Source organism: Gracilinanus agilis, chromosome 4 (assembly GCF_016433145.1).
Source record: "Gracilinanus agilis isolate LMUSP501 chromosome 4, AgileGrace, whole genome shotgun sequence".
In the NCBI taxonomy this organism is placed as follows: Eukaryota; Metazoa; Chordata; class Mammalia; order Didelphimorphia; family Didelphidae; genus Gracilinanus; species Gracilinanus agilis.
Genome location: NC_058133.1, coordinates 374,994,111 through 375,008,460, shown reverse-complemented (window position 1 = coordinate 375,008,460; position 14,350 = coordinate 374,994,111). Strand labels below are relative to the sequence as shown.

The 14,350-nt window shown below is 32.4% G+C and overlaps 1 protein-coding gene across 2 annotated transcripts in view; it reads left to right on the top strand.

The window, feature by feature from the left end:
- TBC1D32 (TBC1 domain family member 32) overlaps positions 1–14,350 on the top strand; it is a 215,180-nt gene that overhangs the window by 170,819 nt on the left and 30,011 nt on the right. For both annotated transcript variants that reach the window (XM_044676877.1, XM_044676876.1), the window contains 4 exons: positions 2,018–2,087; positions 5,727–5,842; positions 6,969–7,123; positions 10,603–10,743. In XM_044676877.1, coding sequence (XP_044532812.1) covers positions 2,018–2,087; positions 5,727–5,842; positions 6,969–7,123; positions 10,603–10,743 — 482 coding nt within the window. The remainder of the gene's footprint in view (positions 1–2,017; positions 2,088–5,726; positions 5,843–6,968; positions 7,124–10,602; positions 10,744–14,350) is intronic.

Here is a 14,350-nt window from a genome sequence, read left to right as displayed (position 1 = left end):
GAATATATAAAATTCAAATATTTTGAGCATCTTATGATATTAGATTATCTTTTCAGATATGAATTATAAGTATGCCTTTGAATATTTAATTTTTTCTAATTTCCATTATACTGTAAAAATATAGTTTGGGGAGTTATTTATATTATTTAGTCTAGCCACATATGTATATGAAAGAAACTTTTTAGAAGACAAAATAAAACTGTGCCTGTGGTCCCCACTAGAATATTTCAATAACACTCATCATACATGGATAACATTTTTATCTAAAGCTTATTTATATTGAAAGCTTATTTATAAACCATTATATCTTTTCCATTATGAGATGTTTTTGTTCATATATTTGATTGGTACACATTAAAATAGAATGGTCTCCACCTTAGCTTTTGTTCTCATTGTCCTTTTATTATCTGACTAGCACAAATAAATGATTGAACCGTATGTTTACATGTTATAATAACCATATTTTTCCATTCCTTTATTTTCATCACAAGAAATTCAGGCCAGTGATGGGCAAACTACGGCCCGTGGGCCAGATGTGGCCCCCTGAAATGTTCTATCCTGTTACCCAACATTATTCCTAATCTAATGAATACAATGAGTAGAATATAATACAGTGAAACTTCAGAAGAGTTCCCTTACAAACGGACTTACAGATGAGCATTTCCTTTCCTTTGGCTCCTTTAAAAAGTTTGCCCTGGGGGCAGCTGGGTAGCTCAGTGGATTGAGAGCCAGGCCTAGAGATGGGAGGTCCTAGGTTCAAATCCGGCCTCAGACACTTCCCAGCTGTGTGACCCTGGGCAAGTCACTTGACCCCCATTGCCTACCCTTACTACTCTTCTGCCTTGGAGCCAATACACTGTATTGACTCCAAGACAGAAGGTAAGGGTTTAAAAAAAAAAAAAGTTTGCCCATCACTGCTTTAGTCACTAGAAAAAATTATCTTGGTAAATATTGAATCATAATGAGAGTGACCCTTCTTCTTTATTAAAGATTCTGTATGCTCCCTTAATTCTAGAATGTCACAGAAGACCACGATTTTCAAGGAGTTTAAGGGATAAAAAATATTTCAGACCAGCCTCATTCTATAAGGATCATCCTAAAATGAAGTTTCTCCTAATTTATTCTCTGAGCTGCATGTCATTTAAATTGTCTAACAGAAAAATATTCTATTCATCATGATGTGAATAAAACACTGAATTTGTAATGAGAGGAACTGGTTTTGAGTTTCAGCTACTTACTGGTGATGTAACCTGGTTTCCTCTTCTAAAAAATGGGGCTAATAAAAAATATACTATGTCCCATATTGGAGTGTAGTAATGAAACCACTATATTAAACTATTATTATTATCATTATGTCATTATCAATATTTGTTAAGCTCTTACTTTTATTATTAGTAGTAAAAAGCTTATATTATTAACTATCACCTACTTGTAAGATACTGAAAGGCTAATTGTATCAATCAGTATCATGTAAGATTACTTGTTTAATTTCTTTTAAAAATTATGTCACATAAAATATATATAATATTTGAGGTAATGCATAAATAGGAGTATGATATAATTTTAAAATATTTGAATCTAGAAATTATATAAAATAGTTTTGCCTTTAAATATTGAGATAAATAAGCATGTCATAAGTGATACTTTTCAAAAAAATTTTAAATTATGCTCTTATTCATTGCTGGATAAAAGTGCAATATTTCTAGGTTGTTTTCACTTTGCTATATTTATTATTAGAAAATAATACAGCCCGGTAAAATAGAAAAAATCCAGTAGTTTAATATTTTATTTTTAATGTGATTTTAAATGCCTTTTTATGATAGAAAGTAGGTAATTATGTAAAGTTTTATGTTGTTACTTGAAAATAAAACAATGGAATTTAGAGTATAAATTCATCAGTATTTTCAAAATTCATTAAAAATATGTAAAAACTATTACTTTTATCAATTTTCAACCAAGTGTGATTATTATTCAGGCTTTTATACATTTTTTATGACTCAATTTTCTATTTTTTTAGCTACTGATGCAAATGTGAAGAATGAAAGCCTTTCATCTGTGCAGCAGCTTGGTGTTAAAATGACTGTCAGGTATACTTTTTGAAACTCTCATGTGTATTTCTCAAATTTGTTTTATCTTCCTGGAGTATGTTTAATAATATTTAATTTACCAATTTACTATTTTGTATTTTATCTTTGATAAAATAAAGACTTATTTTTTAAAGATATTGGCAAGTCATTAAATTAGCTTTATAAACTAAAACTCTTCAACACTGTCCCAGAAACCAGTTGAAACATGTTTAAACTTGTATCACTGTTGCTTCTTTCCAAAAATTCCATTTTAAAATCAGCATATTGTAGCAAAGTTTTATATATTTTCTAAAATATAATCACTTCTAATTGTTATTCTTTGATGATGAGCACAGCAAGTGCCTTGAAAATAAATGTGCAAATTAAAATTTATGAATTGGAATTAATGTAGTTAGAATTTATACTTTTAAAGTTCTATTTCTGCTAAAGAATAAATAATAAATGTTAACCATTGACCTACTAGTCTAGAGTTGTGATTTTCCTGGCCCTCATAGAATCATTTCTGTAAAACCAGGATGATCCTATTCTTACCTTCATAGAGTCTACTTAGATAACTTATATGAAAACATTTTATTTTATTTGTATCTATGTGTGTGTATTTATTTTTATATATATGAAAAAAACATTTGTTTTATTGAATCATGTAACAATGGAAAATTTCTCTTAATTAAGTAAATTTTGTAATTTAATACTTAGTTACTAAATACTTAATTACTAGAAAATTAACTAAAATTTGATTAATTGATTAAAATTGATTAAGATAATTTTTACATTGTTTCATGATATTTTCCATTGTTACATGATTTTTTTACTTAATTGATTAATTTTTTGCTTAATTGATTAAGAGAATTTTTCTATGCTTATATACTTTTATTAATTTATCCTTTAATTTTTAGGATTTCTAAATTTAGTTTTAATCTAGGAATTTTTAATTTGTTCTCTTTTATTCTTTTAATTTGCTTTCCCAATTCATTTATCTCTGCCCTTCCTAATTTGCTAATATATGCACTCAAGGATATAAATTTCTCCCTGAGTACTGCTTTGGCTGCTTCCCATATATTTTGATAGGATGTCTAATTGTTGTCATTCTCTTCAATGAAATTATTAATTGTTTCTATGATTTGTTCTTTAACCGATTTTGGAGAATCATATTTAATTTCTAATTAATTTTTATTTGCCTCTTCATTGTACCCTTACTAATTATTATTTTTATTGCATTATGATCAGAAAAGATTGCATTTATTATTTCTTCTTTTTTGCACTTGTTTCCCATGTTTTTATGCCCTGTATGTTGTCAATCTTTGTGAATATACCATGTGCTGCTGAAAATGAGGTGTATTCCTATTTATCCCTATTTATTATTCTCGACATATCTATTAGCTCTAATTTTTCTAAGATTTCATTCACATCTCTTTCCTCTTTCTTATTTATTTTTTGATTTGATTCATCTAGATCTGATTGAGGAAAGTTGAGGTCTCCCACTAGTACAATTTTACTATATATTTCCTCTTTAAGCTCCAATATTTTCTCCTTTAGAAATTTGAATGCTATACCATTTGGTGCATACATATAGAGTACTGATATTCCCTCATTGTGTATACTGCCTTTTATCAGGATGTAATTACCTTCCCTATCTCTTTTAATCAGATCTATTTTTACTTTGGTTTTGTCAGACATCCTTCTTTTTCTCAGTTGAAGCCCAATAGATTTTTGCTCCAGTCTTTTACCTTTACCCTGTGTGTCTACCTTCCTCATGTTTGTTTCATGTAGACAACATATGGCCGGATTTTGGTTTCTAATTCAGTCTGCTCTTTGCTTCTGTTTTATGGGCGAGTTCATCCCATTCACTTTCAGAGTTAGATTATCACCCATGTATTCCCTAACATTTGATTTCCTCTCCTAGTTCTGACCTTTCTTCTTTCACTATTTCCTTTTACACCAGTGGTTTGCTTTTAATTAGTCCCTCTAATCCCCACTCTTATTTTACTTCGCTTTCTGTCCCCTCCCTTTTTATTCTCCTCTTATTTATTTTAGAGCAGGGGTCGGCAACCTTTTTGGCTGTGAGAGCCATAAACACCATATTTTTTAAAATGTAATTTCATGAGAGCCATACAGTGCTCACAGTGCAAGTTCCTGAAAAAAAATTGGCTTTATGGCTCCTGCAGAAAGAGCCATATTTGGCCCTCAAAAGAGCCAGATATGTCTCAAGAGCCATACGTTGCCAACTCCTGTTTTAGAGTCTATTAAATTCCCTCCCCCTCTCTTTCCCTCCCTATTTTTTCTCTCCCCCTCTCACTCCCTCCCCCTCATTTTTCCTTTTCAACTTCCCTGTAGGGTAGATGTTCTTCCCTCAGAATTGATTCCACTGAGAGTAAGATTTGAGTATTACCTATTAGCACTCTCTTCCTCCTTATAATAGTATTCTTCCCTTCCTCCTCCCATATACCTCTTTGTGTGGTATAGATTATCCTATTTTTCTTATTCCTTCAAGTTTTTCTTGGTACCATCTTCTATTCCCCTCTTTTTTTTTTTGCATATCATCTTAAACTACTTAGTACCCCAACCTCTACCTATGAATAATTCTTCTAATTACTATAGTAGAGAATACAATTTTTGAGAGTTACAATTAACATTTTCCCATATAGGAATATAAACAATTTGATCTTATTAAAGCCCTTAAAGAAAAAAATAAAAATAAGAAAAAATTTTTTCCTTCTATTTCTTATTTACCATTTCATGTTTCTCTTGATTTTTGTATTTCAATACCAAATTTTCTGTTTATTTCTGCTTTTTCTTTACAAATATTTGGAAATCTTCTATTTTGTTAAATGCCCTTAATTTCCCCCTGCAAGTACATAGTTAGTTTTGATAGGTAGGTGATCCTTGGTTGTAGACACAATTCTCTTGCCTTTCTTAATATCATATTCCAAGGCTTATGGTCCTTTAGGGTGGAGGCTGTCAGATCCTGTGTAATCCTGATTGGTGCCCCTTGATATTTGAATTTTCTTTTTCTGGGTTCTTGTAATATTTTCTCTTTAGCTTGGAAGCTCTTGAATTTGGCAGTTACATTCCTAGGTGTTGTCTTTTGAGAATTTAATGTATAGTTACTATGTTATTGGTATCTAAATTCTTCTCTTAGTTCAACATATTATGTGGTGTATAAATTTTTACAAATATTTCTATAGAATTTTTTAATGTATGTAATTATTATTTCTTTTGGTATTGTTGTATTCCATTTCATTCCTGTTCTTTGACTTGTTTATCCATTTCCCAAATGATGCATCTCTGATTTCCAGTTTTTCATTAGTATAAAATATACTGCTATAAATATTCTATGAATGGATTTTTTCCTTTCTCTTTGACTATAAATTTGCTTTTGATTTATCCACTTGGCAATAAACTCCTTGAAGGTAGGGATATTGCTTTTTCTCAATTTATAAGTTCAGAAGGTGTTGAATAAAACTTTGTTTTTATATTGTACGTGGGAATGTTGGTGCAAAGCTGTTCTCGAGTTAAGAATTTAGAATGAAGAAATTTTTTTAAAAATTAACTTTTGTTTTAATTCACTTAAATAGACTTTACCAAATTATTTACTTGTGCAAAGTGTCTCATTTTAAATGTTTGGTATATTTTACATAGATATGGTAAATTCCTTAATCTGCTGAAAGATAGTGCTGAAAATGATCTTACTTTGGTGTTAAAGCATGCTGAGAGATTCCTGAAGCAGCAGCAAGCAACAATAAAATCTCCACTTCGTATCCTTTCTGAATAAAATCTAACCCAAAGAGTCATTGCCATGATTTGTTTACTGGATAATTTTTTTTCAAAGTATCTTAATAAATATTATTGAAATATTACTTTAATGTATCCAAGCATTGTGACATTTATTTAGAATTTTTTAACTTTTTAAAAAATATTGTTCTTAATGAATTTATTTTTCATTAAAATATCAGTGATCCATAATTAGAATTTATTTATAGATTTATTCAAGGAAATATTTTTATTTTAGCAATTTCTGTCCTCCATGCCTTTTCAAGGGCAATTGCCCTCTTTTCCTTTCCTTCTTCTAATCTTGGTTTCCTTACCTTCTCCAATTTATATTTTCTTGGATTTTCTTCAAGACTAACCTCAAATCTAATTTCCTGCCTAAGGCTTTCTCCAATGCTTACTCACTAATTTCTTCCCCTCTGAAATCATCTTCCATCTACTCTGTATATATCTTTCATATATGTAGTTATTTACATGTTGTCTTCCCAATTTGAATGTAAGCTCCTTGAGGCCATGGACTATTTTTACCTCTCTTTCTATTCCCAGCACTTGGGCCAGTGCCTGGTACCTAATAAACACTTATTAATGCTTGTTGACTGACTCAGTAAAATCGGATGATTTTACCAAGTACTTACTTCTTTTTGTTTAGCCATATGTTACTGAACTTCTGGAAATAAAGAGGCTCAATTTTGTTACTTGGATAGAAAACTTGGTCATTATAGGGTAAAATAATTGTTTTAGAGCTTTACTGAAGTAATTTTTAAAAAACATTTAAATAATGTTGAAGTGAATGACTGCATTCCCACAAACTGAGCAACTTGATTTTGACTCAGTAGTAGCAACAGACTGTAATTTAGTATTGAAGAAAATATTATATGCTGAAATAGAAGATAATAGCTCCTTTTTTATTTTGATATTCCTTAGTTTTACTTTTCTACTTGTAAATGTATTCTGTCATAGGAAAAAATTATCTTGCATTTCCTGAAGAAGAAACTGAAAATAATCACTTGCATATACTAATATGATTAAACCCTTGTAATAAAGTTTTTGTACCTTTCTACATTATATCTGAAGAAAAGGTAATTATTATTATTTCTTAATAAAATTCGCAAGGCTGCCTACAGGGACGTTACCCTGGCCATGACTGGTTTGTGTCCTCTCTGTTCCTTATAATGCTGGGAGATAAAGAGAAAACACTAAAATTTCTGCAGAAGTTCTCCAGACTGCTAACTTCTGCATTTCTCTGGTTGCCCAGACTGCATATTTCTGTAAGTAATTTTTACTCAACTTCTAGTTTGAAATTTAAAATAAAAGATTACTTTAATGGAGATTCTGTGAATTGATTTTGGAGAAGATATAGTTCTTTCTGGAAAATGTTTTAACTATAGTTTGACTAAGCAATGCTATGTGTGTGTATCTGACATTTACTCAGATTGTTTCCTTTATATCCAAACGTAACTTACATTAGGTAAATTGATGGTAATGGATGAATTATTGAATTCAAAGCTGGCAGTAAAATAATTTTACTAGTAGTTTTAATGTTCATGTATAATAAAAAGAATAGTGACAAATTTTTATTATTATTTTATATCTTCATGATTACTATTAAAGCATAAGATTGTTAGAAAGTAGAAAATATAGAGAGAGTTAAAAAAGTAATTTTAAATATTTGGTGATTGCCATTTACTTTCTGATCACATTTTAATAAATTCTTTGTGTTAGTTGAGAATTATTTATGAGTTTTAATTTTTAAATCTTCATGATTTTTCTGTTGTTTTAGTTTGTCAAATTCTTGAACTCAAGGAAAATGAACTGTAATTTGTAATCAAACTAGAAAAATTCTGTAGCTGGCAAACTTTGCATTAAAGTATTTTATATCCTTCAGGTATTTTATATCTCTAAAATTTTGTTAGAATCATATGCCAAGCTTCATGAACCTTATTTTTGGTCACTTACTAGCTGCTTCTTTGTTTTTTGTTTTTTGTTTTTTGGAATGCCTACTTAGCCACTAGCTTTTTAGGCAGAAAGTCCAGGCAGTTCATTTAACTAATAATATAGAACAATTTTAAATGCATAAACACATAAAGTCCCTTCATTATATCAAGATAATACTATTCCATAGGTGCTTTCAACCTAGGAAAATTAATATTTGAATGCTCTTCATTTCTACATTTTAAAAATGACTTGAAAGCCAACCAAACTGATTTCTTCTAAGTTTAGGAGCTAAATGAACTCCTCTGTGTAAAGAAATTTAATGGCAGCCATGTTGGGTCAAGAGTGATAGTTACCTGCTTACAATGCAGAATGAACTGAGGTGGCATGAGCTTGGTGTGAGCCTGGAGAAATTGCCATATAAGGAACAGACATGAACTACTCTTGGTCTCAGTCTGGAGATATTGGGCAAAGGAGGAATAGGGTCTTAGGCAGAGCTAATTCTTATTACTCACAAACCAACTTCACCTATAGATTGTATAGTATCTGTATCCATCAACCTCAGTTTTCTGACTTATTACCAATAAGAAGATCTACACAAAGAAAGTCCATCAGCAGCACGGTCAAGCCTTGACTTAGGCCTGGGTAGGCTGTCAGCCATGCAAAGATCGTTGATTGATAATCATTATTTGAAGATCCAACAAATATCTATCAACTTAGATTAACATGAGAAATTCCATTTCCAACTTCTCATCTTCTACCCAGTTTCCCCTCTTCCCTAAACTCTAAAACAGTTAAATTATCTTCAAGAAACTAGCTTCACTTGCCTGTGATCCTCAAAGTTCCAATGAGAGGCTTCAGTTGTCAGAGGCCTGTGACAGCCAGGGATAGGGTTTTACTTTCATTATTTCCTTCAATCAAGATTTAAGGTTTAATTCACAGTCAGAACAAGTTGATTAACTAATTAGTCTTGATAGACCTAATACTCAGGTCTATTAGCTTGTCAGTGAAGGAAATATAGCCATCTCCATCAACTTTTTAGGGCTTCAGTTAAGAACAAGGGTTAGTTGTGTTCCCCAATCAGCTGATTCCTTTGGTTCAGATTGTTAACCCTGTTCAATTGTTTTGATATCTTGGGATTGGAGTGAGGAGATTCTACACATTCTCCTACAGTAACAACTATATTTGGGGTTGACCTTTTGGGATCACTACTCTATCTAGGTGGCCCATTAGGATCTTATATCCCCTAATTACTATTTCAACCATCTCTAATTAATTCCATCACAACTCCCAAGATTTTCATAACAACTGAAACATCTTTAAGAGAAGAAAAAGATAAATATACCTAATTATCTCTCACTAGACTAAAATGTGATTTTTCTAAACAATCTAAAGTAAGGTAAACTTTTTAAAGAGGGACCAAAAGAAAGGAAATACTCATCTGTCAGTCTGTTTCTAAGGCAACTCTTTTGAAGTTTCATTGTATTGTATCCTACTCATTGTATTCATCAGATTAGGAATAATGTTGCATAGCCGTATAGAACATTTCAGGGACCCCCCCAATCTGGCCCAAGTGCAGTAGTGTTTGCCCATCATTGATCTAAACAATGAGAGAAGAGGAGGAAGTGAATAAACATTTATGTAGGATCTAGTTTATACCTGCACTGTGCTAAACATTTTTTACAAATAATATCCTATTTGATCCTTACAACAACCTCACAAGGTAGAGGTTCTGTTAACTTCTGTTTTTTAAATCCTGAGTTTACTCATTCTTTTATGCATCCATGCACTTTCTAAAACATGTTAATGTCTATAATGTTTCCTAATTATTTCAACAAACTGGCTTAATTTTATTTAAACATTCTTAGTTGCATCTTACTTAAAAACGTCTTTTATTCAACATTAGAGAATGTTTGGGTCCTCTGATTAGTCAAATATTCTGTTTAACCATATGAACTCATATGTTTTTATTTTTAGAATACAGTAAAACATTATTAACATGAAAATTATACTATATTTTAATTAATCTTTCTTGTTTGAGAGTATACCAGAACACTTCCTAGTCAGCATTTTTATAACTTGTATCATTATCATCTATTGCACTGTAAATGAACTATTAATAGAGTTCTGAGCAATATAATTGTAGATAATAGGAAAATTTCTGTATGTGCTTTGTCAAATAATTTGTATGTCACCATGTTCTGAAATAATCTCAAAAATAACTGAGCAATAAAATCATATTTAATCTCTTCTAAAATATTTAACTCCTAAAGTATATATTATTTTAATCTACAACTGGCATTTTTCCTTTGATAGGCAGTATGGATAATATAGGCATGTAAGATAGATCACTTTTATAGTATGAGAACTGATAGCTAATGAAATCAGAGAAAATCTTTAGAACTGTTATTTCATATTTTAAAATTTGTTTAGCAAAAAGGAAAGTCCAATCGAAAAATACAGTTAGCAAGATTGTTCTCATTCATTTCATTGGACTTATTCTATTAAAGTTTATATGTAATTTAACATAAAATTATGCTATTGAAGAAATCTAAAGCTGACTAATGTATTTGTTTCTTATGTATTTGAGAGTATTTATCTCCCCAACTGTTGTGTATTTTTTCTGTGCTGTGTAGTGCTCTTAATTTTACCAAACTGAATTTCATAGATGTAATATGTATCAATATATTTTGTGTTTATACCACCACATTAATTACAAAGCAACAATTTCAGGAATAATATGACAGGACATAAATAAATGCATATTTGATTCAGTCACCATTTTCACTGATTCTCAGTTTATCCTTTTCACTAGAAATATCTACCTACTGATATATCAGAATCTGCCATACATCCCATATATTACTGTGGTGCTCATTATATTGAAATGTTGCTGAAGACTGAGGTTCCACTTGTCTTTTCAGCTTTTCACATGTCTGGATTCACTCCATCACAGGTAAACATGAGTTTTACTTTGTGTTTTGTTTGTGTTTGTTATTTCCTGGGCCCTACTTGTTTCTTCCAGTTTCTATAATCCAATTTTGAAGGACAGCAACATTGAAACACCTACTTCTAAAACAACAAAGAAAAACACCAAATGGTCACAAGCCCTGAAAGAGTTTTTGGAAGAGCTTAAACAAGACTTCAAAAATCAAATGAGAGCAGTTGAGGAAAAACTCGGGGAAAAAATGAGAGCAACCTAAGAAAATTATGAAAGAAAGCTTACCCAAAAGGAAAAAGAAATCCAAAACTCAAGGAAGACAATAATTCATTAAGAATTAGATTTGAGGGGCAGCTGGGTAGCTCAGTGGATTGAGAGTTAGGCCTAGAGATGGGAGGTCCTAGATTCAAATCTGGCCTCAGACACTTCCCAGCTGTGTGACCCTGGGCAAGTCACTTGACCCCCATTGCCCACCCTTACCACTCTTCCACCTAGCAGCCAATACACAGAAGTTAAGGGTTTAAAAAAAAGAATTAGAATTGGACAAGAGAAAGATAATGACTTCCTAAAACAACAAGAAATAACAAAGCAAGATCCAAGGAATGAAATGATAGAAGAGAATCTGAAACATCTTAATTCAAAAACAACTGACCTGGGGGGCAGCTGGGTAGCTAAGTAGATTGAAAGCCAGGCCTAGAGACTGGAAGTCCTAGGTTCAAATCTGGCCTCAGACACTTCCCAGCTGTGTGACCCTGGGCAAGTCACTTTACCCCCCTTGCCTACCCTTCCCACTCCTCTGCATTGGAGCCAATACTTATTGGCTCCAAGACAGAAGGTAAGGGTTTAAAAAAAATTGACCTGGAAATTTGATGAAAGAAAGACTATATATAAGACTATACAATATAAGAATTGTCAGACTATTTAAAAGTTATGATTAAAAAAAGAGTTGAGACATGATACTCTAAGAAATAATTAAGGAAAATTACCTGGAAATTCTTGAACTGGAGAGTAAAATAGAAATTGAAATATGATCACCACTTCAAAAAGAATGCAATATGAAAATGCACAAGAACATCATTACTAAGTTCTGTATTTCCCAAGTGAAAGAGAAAATACTATAAGCAACAAGGGGAAAAAAAACCAACAATTTAAATACTGTGGAACTACCATCAGAATAACACAGGACTTAGCAGCTTCAACATTAAAAGAATCAAGACACTTTGTGTTGTCAAAAAATTGGAAAATGAGGGGATGTCCTTCAGTTGGGGAATGGCTGAATAAATTGTGGTATCTGTTGGTGATGGAATACTATTGTGCTCAAAGGAATAAAGAACTGGAGAAGTTCCAGGTGAACTGGAAAGACCTCCAGGAACTTATGCAGAGTGAAAGGAGCAGAGCCAGAAGAACATTGTACACAGAGACCGTTATACTATGGTAAAATAGAATGTAATTGACTTCTGTACTAGCAGCAATGCTAGCATCCAGAGCAATGCTGAGGGACTTATGAGGAAGAAAACTAGCCACATTCAGAGGAAGAACTGTGGGAGTAGAAACACAGAAGAAAAACAACTTCTTGAACACATGGGTTGATGGGGGATATTATGGAGGATATAGGGGCTAAAGTGCAATGATCAATAATATGGAAATAGGTCTTGGATCAATGATACATGTAAAACCCAGTGGAATTGTGCATCGGCTACAGGGGTGGGAGTTGGTAGAGAGGGAAAGAACATGAATTATGTAACCATGAGAAAATATTCTAAATTAAAAAAAAAAGAATTAAGAGCATGGAACACAATATTTCAAAGACCAAAGGAGCTGGTTTTACAATCAAGAATAACATTACTCAGTAAGCTTGACCACAATTTATACCAGGGAAAAAATTGTATATTTAAAAAACTAAAGGAATTTCAACAATTCTTGGAGAAAAAAACCAGAACTTAGTAGACTATTTGATCTTTCAGAATCATAAGAAAGTAAAAACGAAAGACCAATTCTCAGTAACTTGACAAGGTCAAATTATTCACTTTTTATATTGTAAAGGTGAGGCACCAGGGATGTTAATTATTATTATTAAAATGTAACTAAATGGTTTGTGGGTACACACTGGGTTGAAGGAGAGACAGGACCAACCAGGATAGGGAGACCAGGGTTCACTGCTTTAACTGACACAGGAATGGCAGTTGGCCCAACAATCACCCAGCTCACCCTAGGCCAGGGTCTGTGGAACCAGCAGGCAAAGGCAAAAGTTTATACAGTTTAATTGGGGAAATAATAATGAAGGATGGGAATAAGGGATTCTATACTTAAAACCTAAGGGCAAACCACAGGGGGCAGGGAAGGACTTAGCTATACTATCCTTTTGTCCTAATCCAGGCAGGGCCCAAAGGAGCAATACTGAAGCCAAAGGGAAAGCTCCTTCAAACCTCGTTCCAGCCAGGTTTGATCAGCTCAGCTAAAGGGCCTGAGGGTGGCTTTGGGGTCTCACAGTAATCCAAGGATGGTCACAGGATGCCAAGAGACAACTCCACCAGGTGATCCAAGGTACCCAGGTAGGGAGAGTGAGTTTGCAATTCTGTCCACCGGATCCCAAACTACTTCCCCACTTGGTGCTGCTCTGCAGGTCATTTGTTCACTTGCTGAAAGCCTTCACCTCTCAGGATCCCAGGGAATCTGGATGCAGTTTTTCCCTAACTCTGAGATCTCCCAGGTTTAGCAACAGTTATGTTCAACCACTAATGTAGTCTCTCTCAGAGCACAAGCCCAACTTCCTGCTCCTTCATTCCATCTTGGAAACCTCCAGCCCTTCCTGCTAGGTCCAACACTATTACTAAATTAATTGCTAAATAAACCCTCACAACAATATGGGAAAGTGCTAGCTATAATCCTTATTAATGATGTATTACTCTCCTAGTTTGAAAAAGTATATATAGATAAAAGACTTGAGATCAAGTTGAATATAATAGAATTATCCAAAAATAATAAAATAATTTAGGAAGAGGTAAAATGAAATAATTATCTCCTATAAAAGTGGCATGAATGGAAGAACTGTCCCTCTCCCTCCCTCCCTTCTACCCTCCCATCCTCCACTCTATCTCTCCTCCACCTACATATATATGACAAATGTGTGTATATTATATATAGAAACTACATAGTATATATACTATTTAGAATGCATAGGTACTATGTATACCATGTAATATGTGTATATGTACCACATATGCAAGAAATGTATATATGTGCCTGGAATATATGTGAGTGCATTGATTCTTCATCTATATTTTGTTTGCATATACCTTATATGCATATATACTGTATGTACATATATACATATATATGCACACATAAATATAAATATTTCTATGTGGATTATATGTGTGCATATGTGTGAGAGATAATTATGTCAAGGAGTTACTATCAGCTGAGGAAAGATCAGGAAAGGCCCAGGATGTAGTATTTCAGCTGAGCTTAAAGGAGGCTCCAGAGATTTAGTGGTGGTTATGAGAGAGCTTTTGAAGGTGTTAATGCCTTAAATATGTGAAGATCAATAAGGAAGCCAGTTTAACTAGACTATTTTAATAAATGAAGGGTATTAATATATATTAATATAATTATATATATA